General features: G+C 38.1%; 1 protein-coding gene across 7 annotated transcripts in view; it reads right to left on the bottom strand.

Moving 5' to 3' along the window:
• Window positions 1–227: 227 nt before the first annotated feature.
• sfswap (splicing factor SWAP) overlaps window positions 228–19,561 on the bottom strand; it is a 52,113-nt gene continuing 32,779 nt past the window's right edge. For 3 of the 7 annotated variants that reach the window (XM_067483840.1, XM_067483842.1, XM_067483845.1), the window contains 5 exons: window positions 12,169–12,524; window positions 10,605–10,736; window positions 10,053–10,175; window positions 6,202–6,274; window positions 228–970 (listed from right to left, as the gene is read on the bottom strand). In XM_067483840.1, coding sequence (XP_067339941.1) covers window positions 905–970; window positions 6,202–6,274; window positions 10,053–10,175; window positions 10,605–10,736; window positions 12,169–12,524 — 750 coding nt within the window. In that variant the 3' untranslated portion in view covers window positions 228–904. Of the gene's footprint in view, window positions 971–6,201; window positions 9,179–10,052; window positions 10,176–10,604; window positions 10,737–12,168; window positions 12,525–19,561 lie in introns of those variants that run through there. The other 4 variants (XM_067483841.1, XR_010911511.1, XM_067483844.1 and 1 more) reach the window with 4 other exon arrangements.

Below are 19,561 nucleotides of genomic sequence, written 5' to 3'. Positions count from 1 at the left end.
TGGTGGGACACTAAACGTTGTGCAACAAATGGAGGTTAAATTTTGATGGCAGTGAACATATGGGTTTTTCATCCTTTCAGTGAATCATAAAAGGACAGTGAAGACAAAGACTTGGGGGACACACAGGAGCCCTGTAAGTTAATGATCAAGAAAAACTGTTCTTAATCTTCAATCTACCTAAAAAACTTATGTTTTTCTTGAAGGTATAAAAGGAAACAGGCCACAAATAAGTTATCTGAAACTTTATTGACTATTAGAAAGTTGATCTGCAGTAAATTTGATACAGTACTGAGCAGGAACTGAAATAGAAGGCCACGTACTGTAACTAGTGAACAGAGACAAATTAAAACACTTCCTCGAGTAAAATGGGTGAGGTACCGGAGAACGTGAAAAAAACCCTCCTGAAATAGGAAATAAGAGGAAAACAACAGGAAAGAATGGAAGATGAGAGAGAAGAGAAATGCAATTATCAAAACAACAGAACCCTTCATAGAAGGAGACAATACCGACCTCCAGCAGCGAATGGTAATGCTGCAAAGAATGCCTATCAAAATGTGGGAGGAAAGTAGAGCGTTTTACAACAGATCGTAAAAATAACATATGGATTAGTTCCGCTTTTGATTCTTCCTGCATGATAACATGTGAACTTCTGCCATATCCACTAGCTGATGAGCTGCTTAACCAGGTTAGATTAGGTGTCACACCATAAATTTCATCTTTGTGGGTGTTTTCACAGCACTCTCACAGTGCTGCACGAGTCATATTGTTGCCAAGCTGAATCTGTTGATGAAATAACAAACCAAAGATGAACAGATCCGGGCCAGAGAACTCTCCAGGAAATCAGAAAATGCTGCTTGCCGATTGTCAGAGGTTGTCGTGGCTCGTAAGAAAACCCATTACCTCTTTAGGAATTGGGAGGTTGAAAGGTCTTTGAGGTGGCGAGCATGGCTCGCACTTTGGCCATCAGATCCTGAAAGAGAAGAGGAGAAGTTTTACTGACCGATATTCACAAAGTGTGTGGGTTGCTGAAGCTAGCAATGGCTCTAAATGCTGCCAAAATGATCTATCTATAATTTAGCTAAACATAAACCTGCCTATTGTGGAAAATCAGAATCAGCAACTGTGTTAAGTGCATTAAAAGGGTAAAATGGAACGCATTAAAATCTAATTGGTGTTCCCCTACCAAGATAATAATGACAAAGAGCTAAAGTTAGAGGGGGTAACACAATGAGCAAAAGAGAGAAATACAACCAAATTATGCAGCCATCATATGCCACTGGTCCTTAAAGTCAGCACACAACCTGCTCAGTGGACAACAGTAAAATTAATAAGTGATGAATACATAACACTATTATAGAAAAGTATTGTGTGTGAAGTAAAGAGCTGCCAAAAGTGCCACTTATAGTTTTTACTTTTCTTTTGTTCCTTCTGCAGGTAGAAATTTAACTTCTACTGACTAGGGGGCAAATGTTTGAATAGCTGAATGTATGTGAAGTGTTAATTTGCATCCCAAGAGTGATTCATACACGCATGGACAAATACCCACCCCTGAGCCCCCCTGACAGATGAGACAAGTTAACAGCTGTAATCACAGAGGGAAGGAGCTGTCATATTATATCACTCAAAAGACCGTCTCCCTCTAAACCCCGGTGGGTCCAAATATATATGTATGTATATACGCGCACACACACACACGCACGCACACACACAACTAAATACACAAAGAAGTGTTCACAAAACATACCAAACAAAGAACGCTTTCATATTGTTAATTGCAAATGTCTTGGCAAATAAAAGCATAGAAAACAAACAAACAAAAAAGGATACTGTACCAATAAAATTTTTTTAATGAATTTAAATTTGAAATTTAATAATAAAAAAAAACTCCCATCATCCCCAATTTCTTCTTTATGTACAAGAGATTCTGAAAATCAAAAACAACACACTCTGCACCGATTTGTTTTGACACATTAAGTGAGCAGTCAGATATTATAATGTGACGTAGCACATTAAAGTAGGTCCTGTAAATGTTTTGTTATTATGTAATTAATTCAAGACGCCCAAATTACTGACCCTGTCTTTGAAACGAACAACCAAACTGGGTGGCAAAATGTGAAAAAAGCTGTGGTAACAGGCAGTAGCCTGCAGTGCCGTCACTTAAGAGAAGCTACACCAGTTTTCACAAGGACAAAGCAATATAGCTAAATCATTCACCCACTGTTTGCACACGGTATTCAGAGGAAACAATGCATGCAAATAATCAAACCCTACTGTTTGTAGTTTTAACTCTCTGACATTGACTATTTACTCTCCTAAAGCTGGTATCAGAGCTGCTAATTCTCCATTTCCTACTGCATTCACATTAGCACCATTCAGCTGGTAGATCAGAGGGTCGGTTTTATTGTGTCGCAGTCACAGCAAATACAACATAAGTGTTATCAAGGGTTGTGCAAACGGCAGTCAGCGATCAAAAATGATATCAGACATCAGACTGTCCGTCCGTTTAGCATTGCTCTTCTCACTCACTAATGTGCAAATTAGAAATTATACACTTGTCTGTGTGGACTTATCTCCTTACAAGAAAAGTTTAGTCAATGTTGTGAAAACTCTTCAGATTCGGCAAAAAGAAAGGCATCACTGTCAAGACCCAGGCACCAGTCTGAAAAGGAACTAAGATAAACCTTGTGACTATTTATGTCATCACTACTCCACTTCTGACACTTACTGAGGATGTGAGAAGTCTTAGTTCAGGCTAAAAATACGGGATTTTCAAAATTCAGTCTGAAAGAAAGTTAAATCACGAACTTGGAAAGAATTTTCACAGATTTCCTTCCAATTACAAACATATATACACAGCAATGTGGAACAAATTATAAAGTAATGTTGAGGAATATCCTGAGGGAGCTATTCAACACCTAGAGCTTTATCTCCATCTCACGTACACACCTTCACACAATCAACTATTTCCTTTTTAGGCCCAGTGCTGGTGTGAAAGCTACTCTGAAAATGCACAACACATCTATCAAACAGAGTAAACTGTAACAAACATACAGCATAGAAAGAAAAGAGAGAAGACAGAGGTACAAAGACAAACAAGAAGAAAATGAGAGATGGGATGAGGCGAATAGCAACCAGGCACCCTCAGGGAAGAAGAGGCCATTAGGCAGATGAGGATGTGCTGCATTATTCAAGATGTGTTTGTAAAACATCACAGATGGGGTATAAGTAGTTAGTGCTTGTGAATCTGTTCATGTTGCAACAGCGGCAAACATCATGTTTTCATGAGCTAGCTTATCTTGCTATGCTGAAATTAAGGCTTGTGAATGTGTAAGATGAGAAAGGTATAAAAAGGGACATGCTTTTGTTGACGGAAGCACCAAGAGATGTCTGGTTTTGTATCCAGTAACACTGGAAGCTCATTCCGAGACACACACACACAGGCCTGAGTCTAGAAAATGGCCAGAAGACAGTTTAAAATTCATTGTACACTAGTGTAAGTTGGATCAGTGTTCGTTGAATAGCCAGTGTAGCTTCTCCATTTCCACTATGTTGACCTCCATTAGTGAACTCTTTGTGCTACGTGGATGCTCACTGTCACTGCAGCCTGACCAACACTGTAACAGTTTTCTTGGAGGTTTTCAGAGGTATTTACAGATCCTACGCTGTATTTTATACAGATCCTACGCTGTATTTTATACTGTGATTTACTTACAAATTTTTATTTATGTATTATTTTTCAAGCCACATTGTCCGCATGTTGATTTGGCACAGTTTTTTTTACGCTGGATGCCCTTCCTGACGCAACCCTCCCCAATTTCTACCCAGCTTGGCCCGACACTGCACAGCTGGGGAGGGGAATGAGCTGTTAGGGACAGGGGATCGAACCACTGACCCTGTGGTTCGTGGACGACTGCCTTTACCAACTGAGCTACACCCGCCCCAGATTTACTGACAAAATACCAACACAATATTCAGATTCAAATCGTTTGAAAAAGGTTTAATGTAAATAGAACAAAGACAACATTAAATGCTGAAACTTCAAAGTTATTTTCAAAATTATTGGCTGATTTCACATCAGCAATATTTATTAAAAATTGTTTTAACAACACTGCATTTGGGAACTGAGGAGACCAACAGCTTTATTTTTGAAAGCAAAATCCTCTTTCTCATTCTGTGTAGAGACAGAAATTTCAGCTTCCTTCTGCAGGCAGGATGCAGTGTCTTTCTATTTTTTACAATCAAAAACGAAGGTTTTAAATGGTTTGCAAATTATTGCACTTTATTTATTTATATTTGACACAACTCTGCAACTTTTTCAGAAATAGGATCTAAATTGCTGTAGGCACAGTTCACATTTACTGGGCCGAACTCTCCAGTCTGAATGCATTTGATTGCACACTGGTTGCATGAGAATCAATACGTCAAAATATTGCATCAGTCCATGCGATGCACAAACAAGTACATATAAATAAAATTACGGACATTTCAGAATCGTTAATAGAAGTTGTTGATCAGAAATTAGACAGAAAAGACAGATAAACATAATTTGAGACACAAGCCGGCCACGCAACTGCATTTTATCTCTGACAATAGAAGGCAATTGATTTGGAGATTTGTGTTTAAAGGAATGTTTCTTCATATTTCCACAGCTGTCAGAATTGCTCACTTAACAATAGATAGAGCAGTGACTTCATACTCCTATAAAGAGATGAAGACAAGCTATTTTTTTAAGCTAGTGATCTCTGCGCTGTTTGTCTTCTTTGCTCCAATTTAGTTTACAGTTTGTTTTTTTTTCAATAATATAGTCCGCTTGTTTTGCAGAGATGGTATTGTATGTATGTACGCATGCATTTGATTGTGGCACATTTCTAAAAGCAGCATGAATTGGAGTCTTAAATTGGACACTGCATTTTTAAATAGGCCGCAGCAGGAAGAATGTGTTCAGGGGTCATCATTTATTGGTGAGGAGTGTGTGAGGTTACATTCAGACTAACGGGTGTGTACCACTTATTTAGCATTTCTGCTGGGCCACTAATTTACAACTAAGGGGAATTCTAATGCTACAATACCTTTTCTAATTCACCAAGACTCCCTCACCATTAAAACAGTTTAGTTTTGTAAAAGTGACCACAGAATGAGAGTCAAACCTAGGTTTTCTCCATCTCTTGTAAAATGCCTTCCTAGGAGACTGGAGGTTGTAACTGCAGTATATTAATGCCAATTGTTTGAATGAGATCTTCAAAAATTACACATGACTGCTTGTGATTATCACATTTGGCTATGCAGCATATCTGTCATTCACAAGAAAATAAGAGGCTAACAGCAATTTTACTTAGCAAACATGTCGCAGCCTGTGACACAGTAGAAATGTGAAATGTCTATGCTGTCTTTAACACTCGATCGGATACTGGACATTCTGTAAGCTCTTTGTGGGGCAGCAGAAACAATATGCTAATACAGTGATACTACTAAGAGAGTAATAAATACTAAACTAGTGGGAAATACTCAAACTTATACAAACCCAATGCCTGATTTGCAATTTAGCCTTTGTGAAAATGAGATGAAATGACGAATTAATACATTTTTCCTAAATGATCTACATGATTTCCTCCTCTTTGGATGATTTTATAAGGGGTGGAAGACAGTTTCAGGGCAGAACATCAGCAGTGAGGTGGAATCGCGAACATTCCAAAATGTAGTTTTGGTAGTCAGAGTCAAGTTTACCAAGGCCGTAGCTTTCGCCTGGTATCGAACTGGCATCAAAGAAATATTCAGCCTGTCTGCTCTGAAATTCTTGGCCATGCTCCCAGAGGGAGTGCGGGGGGTGGAACTGCAATTTCAGTTGGGATGAGTTGCTGCAGTTGTCAGCGTGCAAACAGTTGTTTGTGTGTATGAATAAGAGTGTATAGCTAATATAACATTGACATCACACGCATGTCTGTAAGGTACACAAACTACCAGGGACTTGGAGAATCACTAACTCTACAGTAAGGACAGATAGGTCTTCAAGGTTCAAACACCACAAAGATGTCCATGTGCTCTATAAACACGCAGCAGAATGTGTATAGTTTCAAGTTAACATCTGCCTAGAAGGTCCTTCTCTTTGCATGGAGAAAACACAAAAAAGCACTCTGTACTTATATTGCATAAGGTGAAAGGTTCAGCAGAGGATATATTTGTTATAAAAGCAAAGAATAATACCTGAGTTATTTTGGACTGAACAGAGGACACTATGGATGAGGACACTGCATTGTCTTTCTCCTGAGAGCCACCCCTGTATAAAAAGAGGGGGAAGACAGAGAGTGAAACAAAGGAAGAGTGGGGGAGAGAGGAAGAAAACCAATCATGTTAACATGAGAGGGTATGTAATATTCATGATATCTTCTGAAATGTTCAAAGTTGGACAGGCGTCGAGAGCAGTGCAAGGCAGAAGAGAGGAGAAGGGGAAGACAAGAGATAAAGGAGAGAAAAAAAGCTATCACATACACAATGTCACAAATGAAAGTTTATAATCATCCAGTCAAACTGTGAAAATGCAGAAACCGCACTAAGCTTTTAATCTGTATACTGTCAGCATTTCAATTCATCAGGTACATTTTAGAAATACAAAAACTCATGTGGATCCAGTTGATAGAAAACAGATCACAGTAGAGAGCAGAGTTAGTGGTTCAGGTGCCTGTGTGTGTCCAAACGTGGTCGATTTGAGATTATCCTGTATGCTGCTCTAGTGCTATTCCTTGTAGAAAGCCAACTGCAAAAGATACAACCTGACAAGAACCAACTCCATCCATTCCCACACAGAATATTGGTGTGATGCCTACACAGGTTACGAACAACTTTTGATAACAAAAAACTGAAACATAAGCCAATCCTCCTTTAAGAATGATTCTACTTATGTGGCTGCTCTGGCAATTGCACCTCTCTGAAAAGACAGACCAATTACTTTAGACGAGCAACAAAAATCAGAAGAATCCATTCTTTGTTACAAATAAAAAGCATTCGCACTTATAACAATCATGCTGCGTTACTTGCTGAGGTTGGATGCCGTTTGCCAAAAACAATGCTTTTTAAAAGGCATGAAATTGTGTTGTATGAAATACATACGCAAACCCTCTGCTTGCACAAAACAAGAAGCCTTTATTGTCTTCTATATTTACAATGTATGTCATCATTCAAATATTTTTTTGGGGTTACAATAGGTTCCACATATGGAATATTCATAAATACAATACATCAATTACGCAAATTAACATTTATATTTTTGTGAAGCTTTACCAGTTTATTTATTTATTACATATAGACCAGGGCTGATTTTTTTAACATCTGAAAACTGCCATAGGGACTTCACACTGACTTTTCATTTAGGATTCTTCCACAGTCATTTCCCTCTTAAGGAGAGTAAGGGCTAATGCACATAACCTCAGCAATTTCCTTGGTTGTTGAAATGGAATTGATATCCCAAACTGTAAAAAAGAAGTCTGAAAAAGGATTTCTTTTTTAAGATATGGCAGGACTTCTGTACTGCAGTGCATCAAGCCTTGTGTGTTTCACATATTACTGATATTTGTGTTCTTACACATTATTCTACTAATGTATTTTCAATCTAACATCTGTCACCACTGTTCTGGGAAAGTTAATTGCCTCAATAAGTGTAAAAAATTGAGGTCTGTATTAATTAACATTGATATTTCCTTGCAGTAATATGACTTCATGCAAGGAGAGGAAATTCTACGGCTACTTTCACATTACATTACAATTACATTAATGTTTAAATTTCTTTTGTCTAATCTTTTAATATTGATGGTTCACATTCATGTTGGTAAGTAAAATGTATCGAGAAAAACTGGGACAATACTATTGTGGTTTTAAACTGACTGCACACACAAATGTAACTGAAATATGAGCCTTGAGCAAAAGTCAAACTGAGCATTTTCTTTGAAAACTGCTCAGTTACCATATGTTCCTTCTAGTTTGGCTTGATATGAAGCTTCTCTATCAATGTCTTCATGTCTCTTCACCTGTTTCTTTTGATGCTCTCCTCTATGTTTATTTTTCCTGAACTGCGAGATGCCAGCATTAACCCATGAAGGATGGGATAGTGGATCTAAGACCACATACAAGAGGCCCAGAACTAATTTGAAGAAGAAAAAAAAAATCAATTTGGTTTGTTCACATTTCCTTGAAATAAATATCCAATCTAATTTACTCTGTAGAGATTACATTTGGGTCACTTCCACATGTAATGTGAATGCAGCCTTTTGATTTGTCTTTCCATCCTGGACATGCAAACCAATCTCTCAACTCCTACTCCCTGCTGGTAGCCTGCTGCAGCAAATGGCTTGCCCTACTTTAGCCAGTGGAGTACAGTGCATGCACACTTTGCATTGTTCGGGGGCAGACAGGGAGGAGAAAATGGGGAGTTAGCTGTGCGTTCATTTTGTTGTCCGTGTAGCCCTACAGTTTGCCTGCCAGCATTCAACAAAAAAAAATGTATCCGACAGTTTATTCGTTGGAAAATATTTTAAACGGCAAAACAACAACCCCTGAGACATTATATCTATTTTCATGAATGCCTCTGTGCCTTAAGACACTAAAGCTTAAAGACGCTGGCTGTAAGCCATCATTTCACTGGCTCTTGACTTTTAATGCTTCAAGTCTCTTCCAGCCATACTAGATTTAAAGAGTTTTATAGAGTTTCTTATTGACAGAATATTACAGTTTTTTCCACATCAATAAACATTTTGACTCTGCAGGGAATTATGATGGTACATTACAAGGACATAAACTCGTGTTCATTCTATGGTGGTCTACTGAATTCTGGATTAGAAAGCATTGCATTATTAAACTTAGCACATACACTGACTTTTTACTAGTCCCATACCCTCCTTGTGGTACTTTAACTACAAAGTCAACGTTTCTGAGTTCCCAATGAAAATTTTCAACTGGCCACCTCTTGAAGCTGGATTTCGAACTTGTAAAGTCAAATGAACCTGACCAACTTCCGACCTCAAAATCCAACATGGTCAAGCTGCATTTTAAATTCATATCTGTCCAGATTCAAGGATGTAATGAAGAGTTCACAATGTCATTGACCTTTGACTACCAAAGCCATAGCAGTTGATCCTCGAATCCAAGTGGAAGCTTGTGTCAAATATGAAGAAATTCCCTCAAGCGCTTCCTGAGATATTGCAATTACAAGAACGGACAGATGTGAAGTCAGTGATCTTGACCTTTGATCCCCAAAATGTAATCAGTTCATCCTTAAGTTAAGATCAGCACCTCATCAGCAGTAATAATCAGAAAGCCAGGTTGGGATTTGCAAAAAAAGTTCTGGAGCAAAGGACTCCTGAGATCAGGATTTCCTTTACCAAACTGATGGAAAAGCCAAAGTATGAAGAAAAGGGATTTGCTCATCCAAAATATACAAGCTCATCTATAAGGCATGTTGAAGGCAATACCATGACTTAGGCTTGCGTGGCTGCTTCTGGAATGGGCTCATTTAATTTTACTCATTATTTAGCTGAATTATTTCAGGGATGTACAAAAAGATTGTGTCAAATTACAATCGAAGTATTAAAACAAATTTTTGATCATGACAATGACCAAAAACCTGCTCCCAAGTCAATCACTGGTCCTTAATGAAAACTAACATGCATTTAATCTGCTGAAGAGAGAAAATGATCAAATTTATGTGATGCAGGTGTGGGATGCATTACTTTGGCTTTGACTTATAAGCTAGTATGCTGTCACTGTAATGTTTGCAGCTTACAGTATTCTGAACTAGATAAACACACAGTTTAAACATTTCTCACATGTTTGCGGTTGAGGATTTGGGTTTGTAAATGCCACATAAAAACACCACCTTCAAACTCTTTGAATAGATGGTGCTACTTTCTACAGCCAATGGTTGCTGGTTCAATATTTGGGGAAAAAAATTCTAATTTGACAGGTTGAATGTTTTCTGAATTACAACAACTCTATAGTAAAGACACTTCAGTTACACACCCAAGGCAATCTAAATGCTTTGTTGGTGGACTGATGTAGAGGATTACCTAGAGGCCAGGCTGGAGGCGGGGCTGGATGGCTGGGACAAAACCCTGCCAGGTGAGGAATATGGGGAGAGAGAGGACCGTGCAGTTTGCATTTGTCCTGTCCTTCTTTTTTCAGGAGGCGACCTGACAAACACAAGCGAAAAAGGAAAATCAGGAAATGAAGAAAGAAAAAACACTACACCTAACAACAAGTACATTCTGAAGACAGGGCTTTTGTCATGCTTAAATATAGAAGCAAGTGGAAGCTGTTCATTCCAGTTGGATTAGATGTCTCTCTTGTGTATGTTGGCTAAAACTAGTCTTAAAAGGCACAATGTAAATCATCTCACAGTGTGTGTGTGTGCGTATATTATATATATACGCACACACACACGCACACACACGCACACACACACACGCAAACACATCACTTTAATGGGTAATACTAAACATCCAACTGCAGTGGTGTGAGTCACCTTCTGCCTTGTCAGGTGCAATCAAAATAAACACAGCTGTATGTGGAGACAACTCTTCCTGTCACCACAGACTGATGACAACTGCTGCTGGGTTTACCTGGATCTTGAATGCCTCCTGGTCATGCTAGAGCTGCTGCTGGGATGATATCGCTCCCGTTCTCTCTCCTCACGTTTCCTGTCTGACGATGGGCCCCTCCTGTCCTTTCTCCCTGGGGAGTGTGAATGGGATCTGGCCAGACAAGAGAACAAAGAAAGCATAAGACTGGAAGAAGCGACAAAAGACAGAGATTGGAAGATGATCTGATGCATTTCACAAAGACAAGAACAGAAGTGGATGAAAACAGAATGGTTAGAAAATGACTGGGGTATAGCGAGAAAAAGCAATAAAACCAAACTATTAGGATAATATTTAAAAGTAAAACCAGGACCAGGACTAGCCATTGGGAACTTAAACACGATTTGCAATGATTCTATGAGCTTTTTATGAATCCTAAACATGACACAGTGTTTTCTTAAAGATCAAGAACCAATTTCTGTAAATTACTTTGATAAACATGATTCATTATTTGATTATATATTATAACAGACTGTCAATACATAATTTTGACCTAAAGTAGTCTAAACAGAAAATGGAATAAAATATTCATTGATAATACAAAAGATTAATTCAAGTAGATTTTATTCCACAAAGGGCAGGGATATATTCATTCTATTCCATCGCTACTACGCAGAGAATGCATGGGATTTATAAACATCAAATACCCAGGGTTAGAAAAGGATTATAATTATAACCCTTTTCTAAAAATAAAAGCAGAAAGGAAAAGGCCAGGGGAGTTAATGTCAGCCTATCCTGGCACAGCAAAACAAAGCTGTCGGGTCAATATTGTTCACTTTAGCCTGACAAATAAATGGCACAAACACACAATACAATATCTACCTTTGATTACTTCCTCTCAACCCTTAACCTTTATTTTCATTCATTCATCAAATACGTTTCCCCTCATACAATTTAATCCCTTTTCAATAGGCAGTTAACAACAAAGAAGATAAAGTGAAAGTGTTTATTAATGTTAAGTCACACCATGTTTAGTATGGAGGGTCAGTCTGCTCCAATGAGCTGCTTGTCTACTACCTATAACAATTATGTCAAATGTATTTAGGTTTGGATATAACAATGGAAGTGTTTGAGTAAATCATTTTTTCAAATATGAATTTAAATGGCTTCATAGTCTGACAATGCACTAAAATAAGGCAAAGCAACTTAACTAGTGAACGTTGTGTATTGTGTTGTTTACAGAAATTATTTGGTTGTTCTTATGCTGCATTAAAAAAAATAAAAACACATTAAGACAATAAAACAAATGAAGACATGTAAAGTACTTCTTCCGGGTCTATATGTGACCAACTGGCCAATAAAGATATGCACTGGACAGCTGCACTAAATACAGCCATGACAAAAGGCAAGACAAAATGTCTCCAGCTGACTGAACAGTTACCATGAGACATTCAAACATTGAGGGAAAAAAAAAAATCAAAGGCAAATCAAGAACCTTTAAAAATGAAATCACAGCATCCTAAACCAAAACCGAAGCATATCATGTGATACTCAGAGAAACCTTCTACTGACATGCAAGTACATGGTTGTCCCAGCAGCGTCTTACCGAGACCTGCAGGATCTCCTGTAGGCACTGGGAAGGGAGTGTCTGCTCTTTGACCTTGACCGTGATCTTGACCTTCTTTTGTGTTTTTTCTTCTTTTTGTCTTTGTCCCTCCCTTTTTTCCTGTCTCTGTCTCTGTCTCTATCCCTGTTTCTATCTCTGTCCCTGTCTCTTTCTCTATCCCTGTCTCTGTCTGCTCCTCTGGACGTAGTGTGAGAGGATGAGGAAGATGGGGCCTCCTTGCTGCGATAGGCTCCTTGGCTCTCAATGGGAGGCCTTTGATCCTGCAGATATGTAGCTTGTGCAGAGGAGACTTGAGAAGATGGCAGGTCAGACAGAGTAGAGAAGGTCTCCTGCGTCTAGATAAAGAAAGATAAAGACAAAATGTAAATATGTCAACATTTTTGGGGGGGCATTTAGACATTGCATGGTCTCTTTTTACTTGGTTTAAGATAATAGAAATAATACAAATGACTTCCCCCTTATCGTTATTAAGGCTTTTAAAATATTTGAATGAAAATTTGATTCTGTTTTGGTTTTAAATTTTTTATGTATAAAAATTGCCATATTCATCAATTTACATTAATTACCAGGATACTTCCTGATTGGGTTTGATTGGCTGTACAAACTGTAAGATGATATGATTTATTGCCAAAAAGCCCCCGGATGGGGCCACACCTGGTGGCGTGGGATTTAAATGCACAGCCTTCTGCATCCCAACAGTCCCAACAATGTTCCACCATTGAGCTACCAGGCCCCCTAGAAACTTTAATAGAGTGAAATATAAAATGTAATCCCTGACAGCTTCTCTTATTAAAGCAATACATGTAGCTACAATGACAGAAGGTGGTGATAAAAATGTATATCAGGAGATTTTAGCAATATCCATGAGTGCGCAAACAAGAGTCATGGTATTGTTGGTGGATGGCTCAGACAAAGTCAAAGTCAGTTGGTCTATGGGGAAATTATTACTCATATTGTTCCCTTACTCAGCTGATTAAAAGATTGTATGGGTTACACAACACAGCTCAGCCCTCTGGCTACACACTAAGTTACAACCGTCAGCAGCAAAGTGCCCCTAATTATCCAAATATGGGACTGTCTGCTTGTATTAGATCCATCTGCTGCAGGATTTACACTGAAAAGATGCTTTGGTCCATCAGTGGAATAAAGAGGATATACTAAATCTTCTGAGGTCAGATTTTCTCTTCCAGGGTTAGGCTTTAAATTGCTCCCAGGCCCTCCCTTGTTACATATGTATGCATTTGTGGTGCTGAAAGGGTATGTGGATAAACACAAGCATCACATATTTTGTTCCATCAACATAAATGTTGTCCCTGTTATATGTAATGAACATCGAAGCCAGAGCATAAATTATGGTTATGTATGGTTGTGAATGTGCATAAATAAAAGTTACTATCCCAGTTCTTAAAAAAATAAGAGTTACCCACTCTCCCCAACTGCAGTCAAAGAGAGAGACAGGGACAGAAAGAAATGCAGACTGAAAGGATGATGATGAAAGTAGAGGAAAGAAGAAGACAAATGAGGTACAGCAGCAGAGATGGGGCAAAAACAAGAAGAAGTGCTCTCAATGGAAGACAAAAAATAACAAAAAGCAGGCACGGAAGAAGAGAATAGGAAGAATATTTATTGCACCTTTCTGTTTGCACGCTATCTGGTGTCTGGGCTAAGAGAAAGATAATGAAATGATAGGAGGCAAAGTTTAGTTTCAAATTAGGGCTGACATATGGAAAGCTTATCCTAGCACCATGTCTCACATCTGTTCTGGCAAGATATAGCAGTTTGGACAGTAAGAGAAGCAAAAAAATACAGTAAATCCTCCAACACTTAAAGAATATGAACACTTGGGAATTGTTAAGGTGGTAAAACAAACCAGCAGCAAAGCAGTATTAAAGTGTAAAAACATGGTTATGTGGCCAAAGGGTGAATAAAACGTTATACGTGTTAATACCTGGTTAATGCAGTTAAAATAGACATTAAACTTATATTTTTGAATTAAATTGAAGTAATTACAGTTTCACCTTGGTACAATCTCCATCATTCAAAGTAAATCAAATCTGTTTATTATACAATGAGACACTGAATGAGCCATTTTTGCATGGTTTAAAAATTCCTCTAAAATCACATTAATCTAGCAAACTCCTACAGTAAAGCCTTTTACTCTCCATACTACTCCATATTTTTCATATTTAAGTCAGCAGCATATGGACATTTAGGAAAACACACTGCCTGCTGTTAGACATTATAAAACTAGGCAGCATATTTCTGAGGGAACTAATAAGTGGATTTACTGTCAGAAATCAAGGAGTCTTACTCACGTTCACAATGACCATTAATTACAGCTTCTACTGCAAATTAAGTTTTGAAACCATCACCAGCCTGTGAAAGAATTGAGAATCCTCTTGCACACCTATTCATATAATTACTTTCCAATTCTATGCTATCTCAGCAGTGCCACTACCCCTACAGGTCTTTTGCATAAACAAGATTGTGAGCACCTCTGAGAAGCATGGAAAACTTAGATCAACACATTCACATCATCTTATTTTGTCTACTGCTATTGCACCATCCTGGTTTGCTGGCCTTCCAAAATAAAGCTGCCAAAAAATTCACTAAAACTACTAATTTCAATCACCTCAAAGCCACTCTGAGCTCCCTTCGCTCCAATTTCACTTAACATCTGTTCATCAAAAGTGTTTTGTCCACCAAAGATATCATTACACAGACTTGCATTGTGCTCTTTAATGGGCTGTAAGATTGATACCGCCACATGCAGTCTTAAAGCAGACCGCTAATTTCCATACTATGTTTTAAGTCAAGGGGTAAAAAAACACTAAACATTTTCCCAGTGAGCTATCATTATCTCAACCTTACAGTCTTGCACAAACACCACAAGAGATCAATCTCTAGTTTTGAATACACTGAACTACAAAATCCATTTATTCAACAATGGCCTATTTCTTTAGGATGTGTATCAAAAAACATCTGGAGTGGATTGACTTATTTGATGCAGTACTAACATGAGCCTGCACACTGCCACCAGACTTTACAGGTAATGGGCCAATTCACAATGCCTAATAAAGTACAATAGAAAACAATTAAACATGGACAACTGTCGCAGCATCAACTGTCAATGCCATCTATACTGACATCTGTGCAGGCCAGCCACTCAGAGAGTACGGAAGTCTGAAAAGATACGTTTTGAGCTGGGATTTGAAATGTGGAACTGAATTTATATTACAAAGGTCAGGGGGGAGGGAATTCCATAGTTGGGAGCCAGAGAAACTGAATGCTATGCCCCCCATAGCAGTGAGGTGAGCAGAAGGGTCAGTGAGTCGGTTAGATGAGAAAGATCTGAGGGTACAGGGATTTGGGTGATATGGAGGAGGTCGGCAAGGAATACAGGGGCGAGGTTATGAATGGCCTTATAAGTAACAGCATTTTGTAATGAATGCGATAAGTGATAGGAAGCCGTAGAGTGGCTGCATAACAGGTGTAACGTGACAGGTAGATGGAGTTTTTGTGATGATGCCCATTGCCGAATTCTGTGAGGAATTTTTTGGAAAAGTCCAAACAGAAGGGAGTTGCAGTAATGAAGCTAAGAAGTGACAAGAATGTGAACCAGTACAGGGTGCGAGGGAGGGACATAGGTGGTGGATGCTGTGAAGATGGAAGTTGGCTGACCGTGTTATGTTATTAATGTAGGAAGTAAAGGAGAGTGTGCTGTTGACGATGACACCTAAACTCTTAATCTGAGCGGAGGGAGAGATAAAGGAATTGTCAATAGAAATTTTAAAGCAGTCAGTTTGGTTAAAGTAGATTTAGTGCCAATGACAAACATTTCTATTTTCCCATTTTATAATCTGAGAAAGTTGCATGTGAGCCAGGATTTTATATCAAGGAGGCAATCAGTGAGGGAAGAGGGAGGGGGGTAACAGTAATTTGTAATGGAGGGAGGGACAATGTGACGGTGGAGATGTAGAGCTGCCTTTCATCTGTGTAACAGTGAAAGTCAATATGATATTTATGAAAAATGTGACCAAGAGGGAGTACGTAAATGATAAAAAGCAGGGACCCAGGACAGAGCCCTGGGGGAACACCTGTGGTGACTGGGAGCAGGTGCGACATGAATTAATTTAACTGAATGAACTGAGAGAAAAGATTTGAACTAAGCAAAGGGTGTATGGGTGATGCCAATATCAAGAATTCTGTCCAAGAGGATGAAATTTGAAATGGTGTTGAAGGCCGCACTCAGATCAAGCTGACTGAGGATGGACAAAAGATCAGAATCAGCTGCCAGGAGGAGATTATTGGAATTTTAAGTAAAGCTGTTTTAGTTGAATGCAAAGGGTGGAAACCAGACTGGAATTGTTCATAAAGATTATTGTGTGTTAGATGAGCATTGAGCTGAGAAGCGATAAAGATATAAGCTTTTATTGCATAATTAAACAATTAACAACAACTGCCAATTAAAACAATAATTTGCCAAAGTGGTCTCGGTGCATACTACTTTTAAAATTATAATTACCCTCTCTCTTGGTCAGTCTCTGCGGTTTCAAAAAGCTCATCATGGGTTCAAGACAAACAGACCAAAAATTTTCATTGTCAGCAAATCTCAGCTCTTCTTTATACAATCACTGACTAGAATTGTTCCGAGTCAATGATGTGACTGTGGAGGAGGAGCTGTCTTCCACCAATCCCACAGTTGTTGGTTTCACGCGCGGTCTCAACTTATTACCAATTAAATAAAAATCTCTAAAATACTTTATCTGTTGTCTCTCTCTCTCTCTGTATGTGTATGTATATGTATGTATAAGACTTTTTATTAAATAGCCAGAATTCGCTTCCATGTGACTCATATACAGTAGCTATAAAAAGTATTCAAAGAAAAGTAATTTTCTCTTTTTATTTGAACATGGAATTATGGTCAGTGCAATGTTGCTCTTTTTACAAAGGAAATTACAAACAAAATCATGTCAAATTTAAGGAAAAACATAAAAAGAATCTGAAATCAAATGGAAGGTTCTTTTCTCTGATGAGACCAAAATGAAGTTTGAAAGAGCTTTAGCAGTTTTACAAAGAATCACATTCAAAAATAGCCGTAACAGGGAAAATGACTTTAAGGCCATAGATTATGATCATTATTATTATTAAATTATTACTGTAAACCCATAGATTGATTATGTGACGTTAAAGGCATTACTCTATAACTGAAAGAAAAACAGAGTGGACTGAATCTTTCTGTAGTTCCAACTCAAGCAGAGAGAGGTGACTCTATGAAAAACCACAAGCACATCTCACACCAGTTTCATCATCTTCCAGTTCAAATTTTATTCCTATGATTTAAACAATAGCTTATGTCAGTGTTTAGTTCTCAACCAGGACCTTCAGAAAATATAGGAAAATAAGATGTGTCAAAGTCAGTAGGTCTTTAATGTTTAAATAGTTATTCTGTTATGTAGCCTACTTTATACAGTATATTTATATTTATTTTTACTGTATTTATATACAGGATAACTTCAACATGATCATTTTCAGGCTACAGCTGCATATTGCGAATACCAATTAGGCTGCCACACAATACTGTATTCTCAACCTGCCGTATTTGTTCCTCTTAGTTTCTTTTTAATGTTGCACTTCAGATGATGTCTGGATAACATGACTATCAGTGTGGTAGCTTCTGTTACTTTCATCAACCTAATATTTTCAAATGCAGGTTTAATGAGACCTGGACTGAAAACTGCATTCAGGATACCGTCCACACAGTAGATGACTGCAATGCTGTGGTCCTTACACAGCATAACATTTTACTTCAGAAAGTGAAGATGTGGATGTGATTGTGATCTCTCCAAAAATATCTGTGCAGAATTTACTTGAGGCCACATGTCCAAGTACAGGTGGATAAAAAGGTTTGACCTGGTGTGTTAATCTGGACTTGCTTGCTCTCCAGGGCAGTCTCAAGCAATGTGCAAAGAGCAACAACAACAAAAGGATCAGAAAAAACAACTGTGAAGACTAATCCAGAAGAAACAAACATGAACACATTAAGACTCTTCTAAGAAGTGGAAGACTAAGAAAAAGGATTGAGAGGCAGTAGAAAACTTGTTTTGAAAGCTTCATAAGAATTCAAAACAAACTACAGGGGACCTGACAAAGTCTATAGAGGCCACAGGAATGAAAGTCAACATTTCAGCACAAGTCTGAATTTTTTTTAATAAAAAAGTAATCAAAGTATTTGTGCTCTGATGAGACCAAAGTTGTGTTATTTATTTATAATTTGCACAGGTATGCGTGTTGAGAAAAAAAAAATATGAGGAGAGGAACACAATGTCCACAGTCAAACATGTTGGAGGCTTGCTTATGTTTTGGGGGTATATTTCTGCCACATGCACTGGAGCTCTGCGTAAAGTGAAAGGAAGAATTAATGCAGCCCAATATTAGAATATTTTGAAACAAAGACTCCAACCAAAGCTAAAAATGAAGAGGCAGTGGATCCTTTAAGAAGACAATCACCCAAAGCACAAAGCAAAGTCAACTTAGGAATGGTTAAAAAAGAAAATGTGAATTTTGTTTTACCATTCTCCAGACTTTTATCATTGAAACCTGAGACTAGAAGAAGTAGAAGGAGATTTTTACCTAGCAGACCAGAAAGCATTTTAATAAGGGGGATGGAAACCTTTGCACTTATATAATTTTTATAAATTTACTATAGCTTTCTTTTTATCCTCCTTGATCATTTTTGTTTCTTCTGACTTGGGTAGGGTAAACGTGTATTAAATATTTTATTGATGCAAAAGTCTTTCAAATGGCAAAAACAGTAAATCAAAGTAAGGCAATGCAAATTTTGCACTCAACTTCCATGTGTAAGTAGTGGTGCCGCCTCACAGCTAGAAGAAGCTGGTTTCGACCTCCCGGCTATAACCTTTCTGTGTGGAGTGGATTTCTTTAGGTACTTCAGTTTCCTCCCACAGTCCAAGACATGCATATTGGGTTTATACAACTCTAAATTGTCAGTAGCTGTAACTGTTCCCCTGAATGCTTGTCTGTATGTCTCTCTGTTTCAGCCCTGGGATAGACTGGTGACCTGTCCAGGTTGTACTCTGCCTCTTGCCCAATGACAGCTGGGATTTGCTTTAGATTTAAACTCTTGAATGTGGCAAACACTACATTTCAATAGTATTGACAGGATTTGTGCTTATTTATACAGAGCCACAGATTCTAATATCTTGTAATATCATCATAGGTTCTTTGCTCTGATAAAGCTGGCTTTATCTCACCAAAAGTTTATTTATTTTAACATAATGCAAAACATTTTTGCATTACTGGGAAACCAGTGGTGTTGCCGTTAAATGTATCAGTTCTAATTTTGGCACTA

Source organism: Channa argus, chromosome 18, assembly GCF_033026475.1.
Source record: "Channa argus isolate prfri chromosome 18, Channa argus male v1.0, whole genome shotgun sequence".
In the NCBI taxonomy this organism is placed as follows: Eukaryota; Metazoa; Chordata; class Actinopteri; order Anabantiformes; family Channidae; genus Channa; species Channa argus.
Note: the sequence above shows the minus strand (reverse complement) of the source record. Positions and strands in the feature narration are given on the sequence as shown.